Here is a 15,914-nt window from a genome sequence, read left to right as displayed (position 1 = left end):
TTGAATGTGTGTGTATGCATGTCTGTCTTCTCCCAGGTGTGCAGATGTGGCAAGGAGGGACGAGATGAACGAGTTGTGACTCTCCACGTGGTGTCCGAGGAGGACGACGATGGTCCATGGCATGCCGTGGCCGGTAAGGCTGGCTTGGGAGTGCTGGGTGGCCTCTGGGGATGTCCAGTCCTGCAACGGTGGGAGGGACGGCTGGAGGCACCATGCATTCAGGGTCGTGTGGCTGCAGCGGGCTGTGCCATGCAGCAAACCCTGTCCCACTGCACATCCAGCTCTGGGCAAATGAGGGAGAGTTGCTTTCCCTCCTCCCAAAGACACTTCTAAGACCTCATGTTTGCAAAGTACTGGGTGAGGCAGGGAGGGAGGAAGAAAATCTGGTCTCTCTCCTTCCTTCCCACTTCCTTTCTTTCTCTTCTTTTAAATCTCTTCTGTGTATCACTTTTAGCATTGGGACAAGAGCCCTGAGGAGTGAAACCACATCTCTGGCCCAAGGCCCAAGCCTGAGGAGAGTGTGGGTGTATAATCTCCATGCAATAGGTACTTGCCTTGTGTCTGATCCACAGAGTTGTTCACTCAGGTTCATAGTCACAACTGATGTTCAAATAGGGGGGAAAACAGAGAACTGATTAAAAGAGAGAAACAACTGTTTTACCAAACTCCCACCCAGATGCACACACCTCTTCTCCCTGCCTCTGGGACAGGCTGCCCAGAGGCCCTACTCGCCCTTCCGTGCACAAAAAGGCCACAGTCAGCTTTGCTGCCTTTAAACCGGGCAGTCTGGCCCCAGCGTGGCCATCCCAGCACATGGGCAGGATAGGGTGCAGAGCTCTGGCTCCTGGGCACAGCGCCGCAGGTGCTGGCACTCAGCACCCAGGGTGACGCTGGGATCCCCTCCCACCATCTGTGGGCTCCCCAGAAAAGGCTGTGTCTCAGACCTGAGGCTTCATTCTCATCACGTCCCCACTTTGGCTTTAGGCTGGAGCAGTTTTAGCAGCAGTGCTGGGATGTGTTGCTACCCTCAGCTCCTGCAGGCACCCAGCTAGGAGAGGCAGAAAGGGTGCTTTGCTACAGCCTCTCAGCCTTTCGGGGCAGAGGCTTCCTTGAGCTCATGGAGAAGAGGCACAGAAGTCTGCAAGCATCTTGGATGTCAAGGGACCATGGTGTCATTGCAGCCTGGGGTGAAGGAACCTGGAGAGGTCACATTCCCCTTCCCATATCCTGCAGTCACCAGGGATAACTCTCCCTAGAAAGCCATCCGCACTCCGGAGGCCTGAGGGAGGATGTGGGATGGACGGAGCTGCATCCTCCCCAGCACCGCCTGCTCTGGGCACCAGCAGTGGGGGGCAGAGCCACAAAAAACTTTATGGCTGCCTGCGTCCTGTTGAAGGGCTGCTGCAAATTTCTCCCAGCTTGGTTAGCACCAAGGGCTGGGAAATGTCAGTGAGTCAGAGTGCTGTTTTGTAACGCTGGGGCAGAGCACATGTAGGAGCAGGGATGGCCGTGAGCTGAAGTGTGGGGCCCGCCTGGGCCTTTTGCAATCCTCTGAGGGAAGGTGAAGTCTACGTCTCCATCCCTTAATTAAACACACCACAGAGACCTGCTGCCTTGTGTTGACATGGTTCATGGGGAAGGACAGAGAAGCAGCTGCCCAGGATGTGGGGAGAAGGCTGGCTCGTCTCCCCAGCGTTGTCCTTCCTTCTTCCCTGAGCTGGGGTGGCTGGTGCTCTCCAAGCACAATCTTTGCCTCCTGTGGCAAGGCCTTGGCCCCATGATCTCATGCAGCTGCTTTTCAAACCTGTGGCATGGCCCCTGTGCCCTCAACCACCTTTACTGCCCCCCCTACATCCCTCTCAACACATGTGGAGCTCATTGCCACCACCCCACTGCCACCATCACCACAGCCCCCCACAGGTCCTCCTTCTCCCCCACTGCTCCAGACCCTGCACTGCTGCCCTCCTGCCAAAGGACTGGCCACAGAGCCATGGGCTCCACATGCACCCTTGCCCATAGGGGAACAGAAGGTGACACAGCCAGGATGTCATCTCCGCTAGCTTCAGGTCCCGCATCACCAGCCTGACCTAGAAACACTAACACGTCTCGTGCGCTGGAGCCCGGGGATGCTGCAGGCTCATCCCTCTGTTTTTTCCAGAGCGCCTGAGTGACAGTCGCCCCTCCCCTGCCTCTCCGAAGAGCGTAATGAGAATTTCCTCTGAGGAGCAGCTTGCTGCAATGAAATAATCGCCTGAGCAGCAGGATCTTCACCGGGGATTAGAGAGACTGCTACTTGCTGAGCTAGGGAAACGGCCGACGAGGAGCAAAAACTCCTATCGCCTCCTTCAGCGCCTGGATTGGTTTGCCGAAGCGATCACCTCCCGCAGACGGAGCGAAGCAGGCCAGCCCAAGCACCGCGGTCCCAGGCAGAGCTCGCTCCTGGAAACTTCCGTCTCGATGCTCAGGCACTTTTGCAAACTCCCCTTCCACTCTCCTCCGCCTCCTCGCTGCTCCCTGCAGAGCCTCTCCCCCAGCACGGGCTGGCGGGAGGGGTGGAGAAGAGGTAAAGTAGCAGCTGCCTTTTACAGGCAACAGTTTTTTTGTTGTTTCTTTTTGGACCGCTGAGGCATAAAATGTCAAGCTCCGTCTGTTTCTCTCTGCCTTGCACGAGCAGGCACACACCAGCCGGGTTATCCCGCTGAATGGGGAGACTACAGCAAACCAGCTCTGCGTGGATTTCCTACACAGAGTGGTTTAAGGCGGTTTTGCTTTCACTCCAAGTTCGGTTGTTTCTTTTCCTCCCTCTCTCTCTCTGTGAGATCCTGGTGCGACCATCCCTTGAGGATTCCCATTTTTCTTCTCCAAATATCTCACGTCCTTTTTTAACTCTTTTTCTCTATCCAAGCATTCTTGAAACGTGGGAATCTCAGACGCAAAAGAACATCCCGCGTTTGAGAAGACACACATTAAAGCCAAGTCGCAGCAGAAGTGTTTTATTTTAGGGCTGGGTTTTGGGGGTTTTCTTTCCTGTTTCGGATGTACTCAGAGAATCACCAACCGCCACTCCCCGGCGCAGTTATGGCAGAGGGCGCTCCTGCCTCCAGTTCTGCTAGCAACCTGCCCCAAACGCACAGGCGCTGTTTACTGCCATCTCGTATGGGGGAACAGACAGCAGCTGCCCCCGTCTTGAACACGAGCATAGCCAGCAGCTATGAGAAATCCCAGCACCTACAGCCCCGTCCTCCCGGGAGCATGCGGAGGGCTCTCACCGCTTGGCTCCGCTCTCCACTGCCCCACGGTCAGATCAGTGCAGGACACCAAACGCGAGCGACGCGTTATCCCCCCAAGGCCTCGGCTGATTAAATACTCGCTCACCGCAGGCACCCGAAAGCTGCGAGCGAAGCACCGTTGCGCCGAGAGCGGCTCTGACGCATAGCGGGAGTTTCCCGCAGAGCGCTGGCGGCCTCGGAACCGGCGAGGCGCGGCGCCGGGGCCCGGGCCGGGCCCGGATGCCCGGCTCAAGGTCACGCAGAGGGTCGGCGGCCGACACAAGGTCGCAGGCGCCGCGGCCCCTCCCGCGGAGCCGCGGTACTACAGCGCGTGAAGGCCCAGGCGCGGCGCGGGAGGGGGGCGCGTTTCCGCGCCGAGGGCGCCTGGCGGCCTCCGCACGCCGAGCCGGGACGGGGCGGGAGGGCCGCAGCGCCTCACCGCGACCCCGACAGGCGGGCGGCGCAGGGGTGCTCGCGGCCTCCCGGCAGCTCTCCCGCAGCAAGGCTGCGGGCCGAGGCCCGGGGCAGCTGCGGGAAGCGCGCCCCGTCCACGACAGTCCCGCACAGGGTCGCGCCCCCGTGGCGTGGCGTGGCGTGGCGTGGCGGGACCCCCCCCCCGGGCAGGTACTCCCGGCTCCGCTCCAACATTTCGCCACGCACCCGCTCCGGGTTTTCAAAACCACTCCGTTCTAGACAGACAGGCGCCTCAGCCAATAAGAGGCCGCAAAGCGTCAGCACAGCGTTCGCTCAGTCCCGCCGACCAATCATCATCGTTCGGTCCCTATATCCCGCCCTCCGAGGACAGGCTCTGTCGGCCTTTGCCTCGGCCTGGCAGCCATGTTGAGTGTGGCAGAGACACTGCTCCGTGCGAGGGTGCTTTTTATTGCCCTTTAGCCCCTTCCGTGGCTCAGATAGCATCGCACCCGGCTTTTAGGCAGCAGCCTTGTGCTTAAGGGGCTGGTGCGGGCTGCGGAGCGGGTACTGGGGGGTGGCGGAGCCGTGCGGTTGCTCCGCGAGGGGCTGCCGGCGCCATCTTGAGCGTGGCAGAAACCCCCCCCCCCCCCCCCAGTCGGCACGGCGGTGCCCCGTTACCCCGCGGCGGGGGGGGTGAGCGCGGCCCCGGTGCCCCGGGACGGGGGGGGGGGGGGGGGCAGCGGCCCCGAGTAACGACGGGCTGCGGAGGGGGTGTACGGGAAAACTCCCCGTGCGCGGCACCCTCAAATTCGCGAAAGGTGTGTGAGAAAGGGGGCACGGAGGCGGGGAGCTGAGGCAGTTTGTTTTTTTAATTGCAAAATGAGTAAATCTGGGGGAAATCCCGCATTTCTGCGCGGCGGCGGTTCGCCGCGGTGGGCACGGCTCGCCACCCCTCCCCCACGCTCCCCCCTGCCCGGCGGTGGCGGTTGTTGTTGTGGCAAAGTTTGCGCGGCGGTGAACATAGGTGGCGCGGGGCGGGGGGGCGGGGGCGCAGGTTGCGCGGGGGATACGAGCGTGGGGTTTCAAGGGCGGGGGCGGGGAGCCCGGGCGGGGGGCAGCACCGCGGCCGCAGGGCAGTGGGCGCGTGCTCCCCCCCCCCCCCCCCAACGGCCGTCCTCCGGGCCCGGGGCCGCGGCGGTGCCGCCACAGGGCAGGAGGGAGCAGCCCCCCCCCCCCGGCCGCGGGGGGCGAAGCCGATTCCCCCGTATTAGCTCTTTTCTGTTTTGTTTTGCTTTGTTTTAATTATTATTATTACTCCGGGCTTCCGCGGGCGGGCGCGCACGCCTCCCCTCCGCAGGCATGCGGGCTGGCGCTGTGCTGGCAGCCGCGCCGAGGGCTGCGCGTGGGGGGGGGGGGGGGGGGGGGAGGCTGCTGCTGCGCCGAGCGCCGCCTGCTCCCTCCCGCCGCTTCACAGTGCATGGCGGGGCTCTGCATTTGGCCTGGGGCGTGCGGGGCGGAGAGGAGGAGGAGGAGGAAAGAGCGAGGGAGGGGAAAAGGGGAGGAGAGCGCCCGCCGCGCACCCCTCCTCGCCGGCTCGCGGCCGCGCTGAGGCCGGGCGCGAACTCATCGCCGCAGTGGCGGCGGCAGCGCCTGCCGCTTTAAGCGGCCGTGCCCATTGTTTGCGCCGCGGCCAATGGGCGCGCGCGGCCGCGGCGCGCGCGGCCAATGGGCGCGGCGCGGGGCAGCGCGCGCGCCGCCCCCGGCTCTATAAGAGGGGCCGTGGCGCCGCGTGAGTCCCCACTGGCTCGCGCAAAGCCATCTTGGCATTGTTCTGCCCGCGCCGCCGCCCCGCGCCGCCACAGCCCCGCCGCCCTGCACGCCCCCGCCATGTCCGACACGGCCGTGGACACCAGCTCCGAGATCTCCACCAAGGTGAGCCGAGCCGCGCGGCGGGCGGCTGGGCGTCGGGGCCACGGGGCCAGCTCTCCGCGGCGACCCCGCGCCTTTTTTTTTTTTTTTTTCCTGCGTTTTGCAGGTTTGGGCATTTCCTTTTTTTTTTTTTTTTTTTTCCGCGCTCCCCCGCGCACACACTTTGAAGTTTGCAAGCCCGCGGAGTGGGGGGGGGGGGGGAACGACCGGCGCGGGGCCGCCGCTTGGCTCTCCGCGCGGAGCCTATCTGCGCCGTTTCTTTGTCTACAGCGTGCGGGAAACGTGCTCACCGCCTTCGCCGCGGCTGCGAGCCCGCGGCGCCGGCCGCCGCGGCCCGCTCCTCCCCGGCTTCTCGGGAGAGCCGGCGGCTCCGGGGCCGTCCCGCCGCGGAGGGGTTAGGGGACACGGCTGTGCCTCAGCCTTCGATACCGGCGCGGGGATGGCGGCGGTCCGGGCGGCGCTCGCTCATTCAATGCGCTCTGAGAGCTTGACAGCCCCATCAAACTTGGGTCCCGTTCGGCGGCGTCCCTGCCGGGGGGGGGGGGGTGGAGGAGCTGTGTCGGGCATGCGGAGGGGCTGGCTCGGCTGGTGTTGCGGAGTTGCCCCCCCCAGGAAGGGGGGGGCGGTTGGTTTTGCAGAGTTGGGTCCGTCCGTCCGTCCCCAGGAAGGGGAGGCAGTTGGTGCTGGGGAGTTGTATGTCGTCGTCCCCAGGAAGGGGGGGCTGGTAGGTGTTGCGGAGTTACCCCCTCCTCTCCCCCCTCCCCCCCCACGGAAGGGGGGGCGGGTGTAGCGGAACTGCCCGGAGGGGGCAGTTGCCGCTGCGGAGTGTCCCGGGGCTGCGGGCGCGGCGGGGCCGGGGCTCCGTTCCCGGGCTCAGCTCATGGCAGCGAAATAACTCGGCGAGTCGGTGCCGGGCAGCGGCGGGCGGGCGCGGGGAGGGCTCTCCCGGGAGCCCCGGTGCGGCTCCGGGCGCCCGCCTTTGTCTGCGAGTCGCGGCGGAGCGCGCCCGGCCGCGTCGCCCCGGGGGAGTCGCTGCCCCGGGGCCGCGAGCCGCGCTGCGCTCCCCGCGGGGGCCGACGGAGCAGCGGCGTCGCGGCCCCGGGGCCTCCCGCCGCCGCCGGGAAAGTTGCAGGAGGAGCCGGGCGGGTGCGTGGGAAGCGAGGAGACGGGGCGGCCGTGCCCGGGGGCCTTCCCACCCCGCGCTGCCTGCCCTGGCCACCACCGGGCACTGGGTCATGTCCGCTCCGGCGGGGGAGGGGGCAGGGAAAATGTTGAGGGGGAGGGTTGGGGGGAAAAAAAGGAGAGAGGAAAAAAAGAAGAAAAACCGTTTCTAGGCGATTTCGATTTCACTTCTGTTTCCCGCTCCCGGAGCCGGCCCCCCCCCCTTGCCCCGGTGCCTCTGCTCCGGGGCCCGCGCCTCGGCTCCTCGGTGTTCCTCGCTCTCCTGGAGCGGGGAAGCGGCGGGGTGGGTCGATCACTGTTTCCTCCGGAGGGAGCGGGGCCAAGTTTGCCGTTAACCTTCCGCTGCCCTTTGCAGCTTGTGTGTGCGCGGGGAGAGGGTGCTCTTTCCCGGTTTGCTCTCCCGCGGGGGTCCTGTGCTCTGGGGCGGGCGAAGCTGTGCCCAGTAGCAAGGTGACCCCCCCGTCCCATCCCGGTCTCTCGCGAAGAGGGCGATTTGCACAGGGCCGTTGCTATTCGTCCTGGCCTGCCCCGGCGCCTCGATACCGGCGGGATGGAGGCTCATCACCGTCCGTCCCGGGAGGCGGGGAGTGGGGTCTCGCCCCGCCCCGCCCGTCCCGGGCGGCGGCTCGGCGCTGAGCGCCGCCCCCGGCCGCCGCCGCCGTGCAGCGGGGCGCCCACCACGTGCGGCCGTGCCCGCGCCGCCCGCGCGCCGCCCCCTGGGAGCCGTAGTCCGCGCTGCCGCCGCGGGACTACGCTTCCCGGCAGCCCGCGGGGCGCCGAGCCGGCGCGCTGGCGGGCGGCCAATGAGAGGGCGCGGAGAGTGGCGCGCGGTTTGAAACGCGGCCGGGCGCGTGGCGGCGCGGGCGCGGGAGCCCCCTGCCGGCGGGAGGCGCGCTGTGCGCCGGCGCCCCGGCCCCGGGTGGCGCGGCGATTCCCGCTGTGCGGGGCGATCGGTGCCGGGAACCCTTCGCCCTCTGCAGCGCGCCTGTCGACGCCGGGCAGCAGGGTGGATCAGGCGAGGCCCATCCTGCAGTCGCCGGGCTCAGCCTGGGCTGTGCCGCTGGGATCCTGCCGTCTGTCGCGGCTCATTCTTCCGTGGAGGGCCTAGGAGCATCGGGGATGTGGGAGCTGTGGTTGCACGGGCTGCAGGGTTGGCACCGGCTCTTTGGGAGCAGAGTGGGACCGAAGGTAGAGCTTCCCGGACAGTTGGTGTATGACTAAACACGATTGCTATTTTATGGACAAACAGCCTTGCCACACCTATAATTAGAGGCTCTGTCAAAGCACTAGAACTAAGGCAGTCCTGCTACATGGATTCTTCATTTGGAGGCTGCTATATGCATTTGTCTGTTTGTATTGGACTGGTCCTGGGGAAAAGGAGAAGTTGTCGTCCTTTTTTTTTTTTTTTTGCAGCACAGCTGCTAGCACAGACTTCTTGACCTGGCATTTTGATGATAATTAAGCTGAGAATATCTTCAGTGGGGCAGGAAAGGTCAGGACTGGAGACTTGTCTGTCTGAAATACCCAAGAATGAATTGGTTTTTGACTAGGGCAATTGGCCATGTTTTGTGTACGGCTCTTTCAGAAAAGAACTGTGAGGGACAGTGAGATATGGAAATTCTGACTGCTTGGTTCGTTCTGTATTTAAGTTACAAAATGCTCTGTTGCCCTTGTGTTGGAGTGCTTAATGTGAGGCACCAGTTGAAAGAGCACAACTGCGCTGTGGTGCGCAAGAGGTTAGATGCGCGTGGTCAGCCTCTGGAGGGCTAAGGAGCAGGAGTCAGTGACAGCATAAAACTGATGGAATTGAGCAGCATGGGAGCGATGCTCTGGATTCATGTGAGCAGTGGAAGCTGGGGAGCGTGTGGTTTTTGTGTTAACTCAGGCTCATGGGTTGTTGATTTGATTAGACGAGATCTGATCAACAGGTATAATAACTAAAAGCTTACTTTAGAGACAGCCTCCTCTCACAGCAGCATGGATGCCTCAAGTAACAGTGTCTGTTTGTGTGCCTGTCTTGTTTCTTCCCCATGCCTGTGTAACTCAGTGGTTTAAACAACCTAGTGGTCTAAAATGCCTGTACTGTTAGTCTAAGTGGTCTGCAGGGTATTTGAATTTCTACCCTAAAATGGAGAGGTGGCTGTATCAGTGGGGCCAGGGCCATGCCTTCACGCAGTGATGTTCACTGGAGGAAGTGACACTGGCTCAATGAGAGTGAAAGTACACGCTTGCTGTGGGGGCTGTTGCAGCCACAAAGCGCAGGAGGGAGGGGGTGAAGCAGAGTAGGGAGCTGCCAGCAACTTCTAAACACCTTGTGGTCGCTGTTGAAGCCGGGGCTGTGTGTCTGTTCCTGCTGGCCCTGGGGAAAGGCCTCTTTGCTTTCCTTGGCCGGGGTAATACTTCTTGTGTTGAAGGAACTTGCTCCAGCTGATGGAGGAACAGAAGGGGAGGAGGATGCAAGCAGAGATGCCAGTGTTAAATGCAAGTGTTCTTTATGCGGGAACATAAAGTTGGATCCTCTCAGCTTGTTTGCCGAGCGACTTGGCATGACATTTTGACAGTGATCAATAGCAAAAATGCATAAGCTCCTGCTCTCATCTTGCTCTGCTCACGGTGGAGATTTGAACCAAACTAGCCGGCACAGCTCTTGGAGCAGTGTAAAAATAGACTTCTTCCCCCACCCCATCCTGTTACACTTAAAGCTGTGAGATGGATCCTGGAGTCTCATCTCTGCTGCTACAAGAAAGACCCGGTGTGTAATATTTGCCGTATGATTTTCTCCAGGCAGGGCAGAGACTGCAGTCTCTGCTAATGATTTCCTGGGATTTGATCCTGCTGCGAAGGCACTGAGCAGCCGTGGATGTCTGCAGCCCCCGGGCAGTGGAGGCCATACGTTGGCCCGGGCTGATGGCTCTTTGTGGCACTGCAGGAGCTTGCATGGACTGTGCTAAATGGGAAATCAGCCAGCTTTGCTGCTGTTGAGCATATGCAGGGAGCCAGCTCTGTATGTTTGGGAGTTCGGAGGTGAAATGGAGCAGTGTCTGTTTATATAGCTGCTCTCTGGTGAAGCTAACTTGGACTGAAATTCGCCCCCGCGCGCTTGCATTCTCAAGGAGGAGCCAGACTGGGGCGACCGAATCACAGAGCAAGTAGGTGTGAAGAGAAATGAGCTCCTGGTCTCCCTTGGACTGTATTTCACACCTGATCTGCAGCTTCCGTAACCCGGGAGCATGAACGGATCCAAACATCTGAAATCCCAGTGACTTTCTGCTTTTCTGCTCCTTCCAGGATCTAAAAGAGAAGAAGGAAGTTGTTGAAGAGACAGAAAATGGCAGAGATGCACCAGCCAACGGCAATGCTGTGAGTATTGCTTGATCTACGGGGAGAGACAACCCTTACTCTGACACCTTTTCATTCCTCTCCATTCTTATTGCTCTTCCTGTGAGCTTGTTTCCTGGCCCTGCCTGGGAGGGGACCCTTGCAAATGGCAGTGCGGCAGCATGCAGAGCCATTGAGCCTTTGGCATTTCAGATTCAACAGAAGCTACCAAGCCTGCAGGTGACTTCCATGTGTACAGAAAGGCAGGGCTGGACTTGGATCTCTTGATTCCTTCCCCAGATGCCATGTGAGATTGTGTCCAGTGCTACCTCTTTTCTAGGCACTGGAATTAAAAGAAGGGGAGGAGAAATTTTTTTTTTTTTTTTTTAAGGCTAGATATACAATGTTACAATCAGTTGAGCAGGGAAACACTTTGTATGTAAGTAAATCTGTTGGTTTCCTATTTTTAACCTGGCAGGGAAAATTCATTCTACTGCAATTTAATGTGTCACAAGAGTCTTTGCAGTCTTTTTCTTGGCCTCAAAGCTGTAGCCCCTGAATTGCTGTAGACTTTAGATCTTTCATCCCTGAGCTGTCTGCACACCTGGGGCTCCAGTGGGCTGGTACTTTGCTTTAGGAAAGGTGGGGACGTGCCCTTCTGAACATCTCTTCCCCCTTCTCCCTTCTCCAGTGCATTTTTTTAAGTGATGTTTTGTCTTGCCAAGGAGAACGAGGAAAACGGAGAGCAGGAGGCTGACAATGAAGTAGATGAAGAAGAAGAAGAAGGTGGTGAGGAAGAGGACGAGGAAGAAGAGGGTGATGGTAACTTTCCTTGTTCCCCCTGTCCCATAGTTGTGGAACAGCATCCTGCCCCCTGCGCAGCAGTGTCCTGTGTTGGACTATAGTCCTCTGACAGGACCCTGGGAAGCGGAGGAGAGCTGAGAGCAGCATCTCCCCCTCGCGGCTGCTCTGGGGTGGCTCTCGGCAGCCTTGTGCGGTACTTCCTTGCTTACTCAGGCCGCCAGCGCTCTGGAGTGAAGTCAGCCCTTGACTCCGTTCCAGCAGGTGAAGGGCAGGTTCCTTCCTCCCTCCTCTGGCCAGACGGCACTGTACCACGGCGCTGAATAAGCGCATTAGTCTTTCCGTGCGAGTAGTAAAAACCTACCCTTGACTCCTGTGATTGCAGCGGCTGCTATGACTGTGAGCCCCAGCTGGTGGGCTGAGGTGGCTTTGGACAGCTGTGCCCCACCAGGGGCAATGAGAACAGGTCATGGCCCTCACTCAATTAGCTGGTGAGGAGCAGTCTGTGGAGGGGCTGATCTGCTCCCCTCACCGCTTGCCTAGCCTTTCTTCTTTCTCTGGCTGGATGCTGTAGGGAAGCAGACAGTAACCTGCAGCTTTTCCTTGCCTGTTAACCAGTATCAGACGGGCTTGTTTTGAGCGTTCCTTGTCCAGAGTGTCTCAGATCTCCACTTCTTCCCCCATTCCTTGAGCTAAACCCAGCCTGGTAGTGGGTTTTGGCAGCAGTGGCTAGAAATCCAGCAGTGACTTGCTGAATTGCTTTCTTCTTACCCTCCCCACTGTAATTTTTTTTTCCCCGAGATCTGCTTGGATGAGTAACATTGTTTATTTTTATCACCCATTAAGGCTGGGAGAAAACCATTTTTGTTAGACTTGAATGAACTTGAGGCCCTTGATTAGCTGTTACTCGGTTAATCCCTTGTGAATTTTGGGTTAAGTGCTGACCTACTAACCTTATGAGTAGTTTTGGGAGACGGGGGCAGGGGCAGACAGGGATGGAAACTTAATGAGCTTTAAACTAGCACCTGTACCAACAGAAAGAAAGGAGTGTAAGCAGGGAAGCCTATCTCCTTTGTTGTAGTGCTCCTTTCTTGGCAGCCAGCTGTCCTCAGTGCCCTTCGGATAGGAACTGGTTCACTAGAAAGACTGAGAATTGTGGCCCCGTTCGTAGTCTGGATTTTAATCCCTGGGGACAGAGAGCACTGCTGCCATGTGCTGTCCTGAACCCACCTACCTTCAGCTTTCTTTCAGGGTGAAAGAAGGGAGGAAGTATTTGCCTCTGTTTCCCTTGATGTGTGCGGGGGGGCAGCATGCGTGCTGCATGCGCGCATGTGTGGGGGAAAGTGTTGCTTGGATACTGCTGTGACAAGCTCAAGGAGCTATCGTCCCACAATGCCAACCCTCCTGTCGCCAGCTTGCAAAGCGCAGGCACGGTTCGGCGTGCTGTTTATGGTGCTCGGAGGCCCAAATGCCTCATCTTCCCAGCATCCTGCGTGGACTCCTGTTTGTCCGTACTGACTGACCCCAGATGATCTGTGCCTGCAAGCTGCACCTGAAAAGCTGAACACTGCAGGCGAGAGATTTAAAGACAGCGATTGCAGCTTGCACCAGCTTTTTTCCAACACCTGGAACTAACTCCTGCCCTGGGTTTGACAGCAGAGGGGAGCTGAGGGTGTATTTTTCTCACCCTTCTCCCCATCCCATCTCATTATTTGCTTTGCTTAAAGCAGCTCAAAGAACTAAAAATGCTCCCAATCAGCTTGGCATTGTCACCTGACCCACTGGCCAGCCCCGTGCATGTGATGGCTGGCAGGGTGTTGATCCATCGCTCGGAGCTAATCTTGCCATTCCCAAGGCACGGGCCACGTTGTGGCTGAGTATACACTGGGGAGAGGAGAAGCAAAGGGAGGATGGGCTGACCTTAATCCCCCACGGCTGTCTATATTGTGGTGGTGGTTTAAAGCCAGCTTACCGGCCTTAACGTGGTAAGTTTTAGCAGGGTCTCCTGTTACGCAAGGGACTTCCTTGCAGCCCAGCAGTTGTTCCTCTGGGGCCTCCAGTCTTGCCCCTGACATCCCCCAACCCCACCCCTAAAACTGGCCAAACATGAAATGCTCAGTCGTTCTGATCCACTGGCCTATTTGAGCTCAAAGTGGGTCAAAGCCCAGAGCGCTCTGCTGATCCTGCTCGCTCTTGCTGTAAGATAAGTTGGTAACATTTGTTTGCTGTTCTGATAATTAGAAAGTGTTCTGACTCAGAACTAATGTGTTCTGGCTCTCTTAACTCATTAAAGATGGACTAATAGCTGCGAAGGGAAGCAGAAGTAATTTGGAGCGGTTAGGCAGAGCAGCTACTAGAAAGATTTTTTTTTTCCTTTTTCTGTTGCTTTCTTGTAATGTGATTTCAGTGCTCAGTGAAGGCGCAAGCTTTGTAGTCTGTTGCATGAATGTGACATGAGCCAGGCTTGATGGAGTTAAATCCTCCTTTCCATATCAAAGGGAAACCGCTTGACTGTCCCCCCAGTTGCCTGGGGATTGGGTTAACTGCAGGATGCAGTGAAGACCTCTGGCTTAAACTGCAGTCCTGATAAGAGACTCTGCTAGCTTTAGAGAAAGGGACCCTGGATGTTGCAGTGTGGGGCTGGGCTAGACTGTAACCCAAAGGAGAGGTACAGGGTGCTGAAACCCTCTGAGAGCATAAAGAGAAACTTGGAGTTTTTCTGCTGTGGGTCAGATTACTCTTAGAGGGGGCCCTTGTCTGGCTGCTTTGTTTTGTTGCCCTCATCTGCTTCTGTAATCACTGCAGTCTAGCATGAGGGTAGCCTGGAGGTTTCATGTTCCTCCCCTTTCCCTGTCCCATGCAGGTGAGGAAGAGGATGGTGATGAAGATGATGAAGCTGAGGGAGCCACAGGCAAACGGGCAGCTGAGGATGACGAGGTAGGCAGAGCCACCTGACTCCAAGGAAAGTTTTTTTTTTTGGGGGGGGGGGGCGGGGGGCGGGTGGGATAAGGTGCTGATGGGCCAAAGATGCCAAGCTGGGCTCTGGGGCTCAAAAGCGCTCCCCACGTACTTCCTGCTCCACGCACCTCTCTGGGCCTGGCCCTGAGGGACGCGGCCCAGTTCCATTTATACCCTGGCCTGGTTAGCAAGGTGTCCGCTCTGGGTGTGGACAAGCCCTGAACCTGGGAGCCTAGGAGCAGGGATCCTCGTGGTGAGCCAGGGTACAGGGGTGCTTGGATCCCTGGAGCTGGATGAGAGAGAGGCTTTTGCACTGGGAGAGACATTGTCACCAGTGATTCCTGGGGTGTTCAGGAAGCCTCTGCCTCTCTGTCTGCCTCAGGATTGTCAAGCAGCCCCATGGGTGTCCTGGTGCCTCCCAAGGCAGCTTGTTTGGTGATGGGGAGAAGAAGGTGGAGACACAGCATGGTCTCTGTCCAGATGTGGCTGTGGGAGCTGGCCTCAGGCCGGGAGAGCCCATCCCACGGCTTGCTGATGTTTGGGGCCGCACCTGCGGATGCTAGTGCCTTCCCCTGGGGGCACTACTCCCAGCCCCCTGGGGTGGGGGATCCTGTGATGGAGCCTGAGCCCCTGTTGGTACTGGCCGAAGCCCCTCAAGCAGGGCTGCCTTGGGACCCCGTCCAGCAGCGTATCCGGTCTCACCAGGCCCTCCCGGGCAGCCTCACAGCAGCCAGCCCTGGCTCCCCTCCCTAACGGCTTTGCTCTCCCCTTAGGATGACGACGTCGATCCCAAGAAGCAGAAAACCGACGAAGATGACTAGGCAGCAAATTATTATTATTTTTTTTAAATAAGGAGGAAAAAACAAAAAAGGCCAGCGCATCCTCTTCACCCCTGGGATCCCCCTCCCACCTGTCACAACCCTTCCCACCCACCACACATACACACACACCCCCCTTCCTCCCTGCTCCGCCGTGGTCATCCTCACCAAGTAGAGTGATCCCCCCGACCCCTGTCTCTCCCCCCCCCCCCCCCAGCGCGGCGCTGCCATTTAATGAACATATGAAACGATTCACCCGTTAGCGGGGAGAGAAACCCCCATTCCCCCACAGACCCCCTCCCCACCCAAGCACCAAAACTTCAAGGCCCTGCTTTCTTTCTTAAAAGTACTTTAAAGGAGAATTTGTTTGTATTTTTTATTTACATTTTATATTTTTGTACATATTGTTAGGAGGTCCGCCATTTTTAAGTGATCTCGGATTGACCAAAAGGGGGGCTTTGAAGTGTATATCTCTCTTGTTACCTATTTCTGACTTTACTTGTGGTGTGACCAGGCCCAAACCATTATCTCAAAGGAGAATAAAACAAAACCTTGTAAAAAAAAAAAAAAAAAAAAAAGATAAAAATGCAAAAAAAAAAAAAAATTACAATCTTATTTCGAGCATTCCAGTAACTTTTTTTGTGTATGTACTTTAGCTGTACCATAGATTGTGGTTTGTATGAGGTGGCAAGGCCAAAGATAAAAAGTTTTTTTTTTTTTCTTTTTTCTTTTTTTTTCTGTCTATGAAGTTGCTGTTTATTTTTATTTTTTCTTTTTTTGGCCTGTTTGATGTATGTGTGAAACAATGTTGTCCAACAATAAACCGGAATTTTATTTTGCTGAGTTGTCCTAACAGAGCTGCCTCCCAACTGCTGCTTTTTATTTTAGTTTTCATTTGTTTTAGTTTTTATTTCTTTCTCCTTTCTCTTCTTTCTTTCTTTGGTTTGGATTTGGGCAGGAAAGAGAGTTTGAGAGAGGGGAAAGGGGGGCAGGAGCCATTAACTGGGAGTCTGGGGACCTCGATCCCAGCTGTTTGTAGCGCACGCTCTACCATCCGGCGCTGCTTGGCAGAAGATGACAGGAGGGCAGCATGGTCTCGCGGCTGTGCTCTGGGGAGGGCGCCTGCAGTCCAAACCCCACCTGGCTGCCCCAGCCTGCTTTCTTGTGCATCTTCCAGCTGCCTTCAGGCTTGGTTAGACAGGGAACCTGCTGAAAGTATGGCCTA

At 58.1% G+C, this 15,914-nt stretch overlaps 1 protein-coding gene across 3 annotated transcripts; it reads left to right on the top strand.

Annotated features, from left to right (window-relative positions):
* The first annotated feature begins 5,465 nt into the window (after positions 1–5,465).
* Positions 5,466–15,544, top strand: PTMA (prothymosin alpha). 3 transcript variants are annotated; one of them, XM_062582951.1, is made up of 5 exons: positions 5,466–5,615; positions 10,083–10,154; positions 10,838–10,928; positions 13,777–13,850; positions 14,645–15,544. In XM_062582951.1, exons 1-5 carry the CDS (start codon positions 5,571–5,573, stop codon positions 14,690–14,692), a joined length of 330 nt encoding a protein of 109 aa, XP_062438935.1. In that variant the 5' UTR covers positions 5,466–5,570; the 3' UTR covers positions 14,693–15,544. The 3 variants fall into 3 exon arrangements, with proteins under 3 accessions (XP_062438935.1, XP_062438933.1, XP_062438934.1); XM_062582949.1 differs by having other exon boundaries at positions 10,838–10,934; XM_062582950.1 differs by having other exon boundaries at positions 5,467–5,615; positions 10,841–10,934.
* Positions 15,545–15,914: the final 370 nt, after the last annotated feature.

Source organism: Rhea pennata, chromosome 9, assembly GCF_028389875.1.
Source record: "Rhea pennata isolate bPtePen1 chromosome 9, bPtePen1.pri, whole genome shotgun sequence".
Lineage (NCBI taxonomy): Eukaryota > Metazoa > Chordata > Aves > Rheiformes > Rheidae > Rhea > Rhea pennata.
The sequence above is the reverse complement of the archived record's forward strand: the minus strand, read 5'-3'. Positions and strand labels throughout refer to the sequence as shown.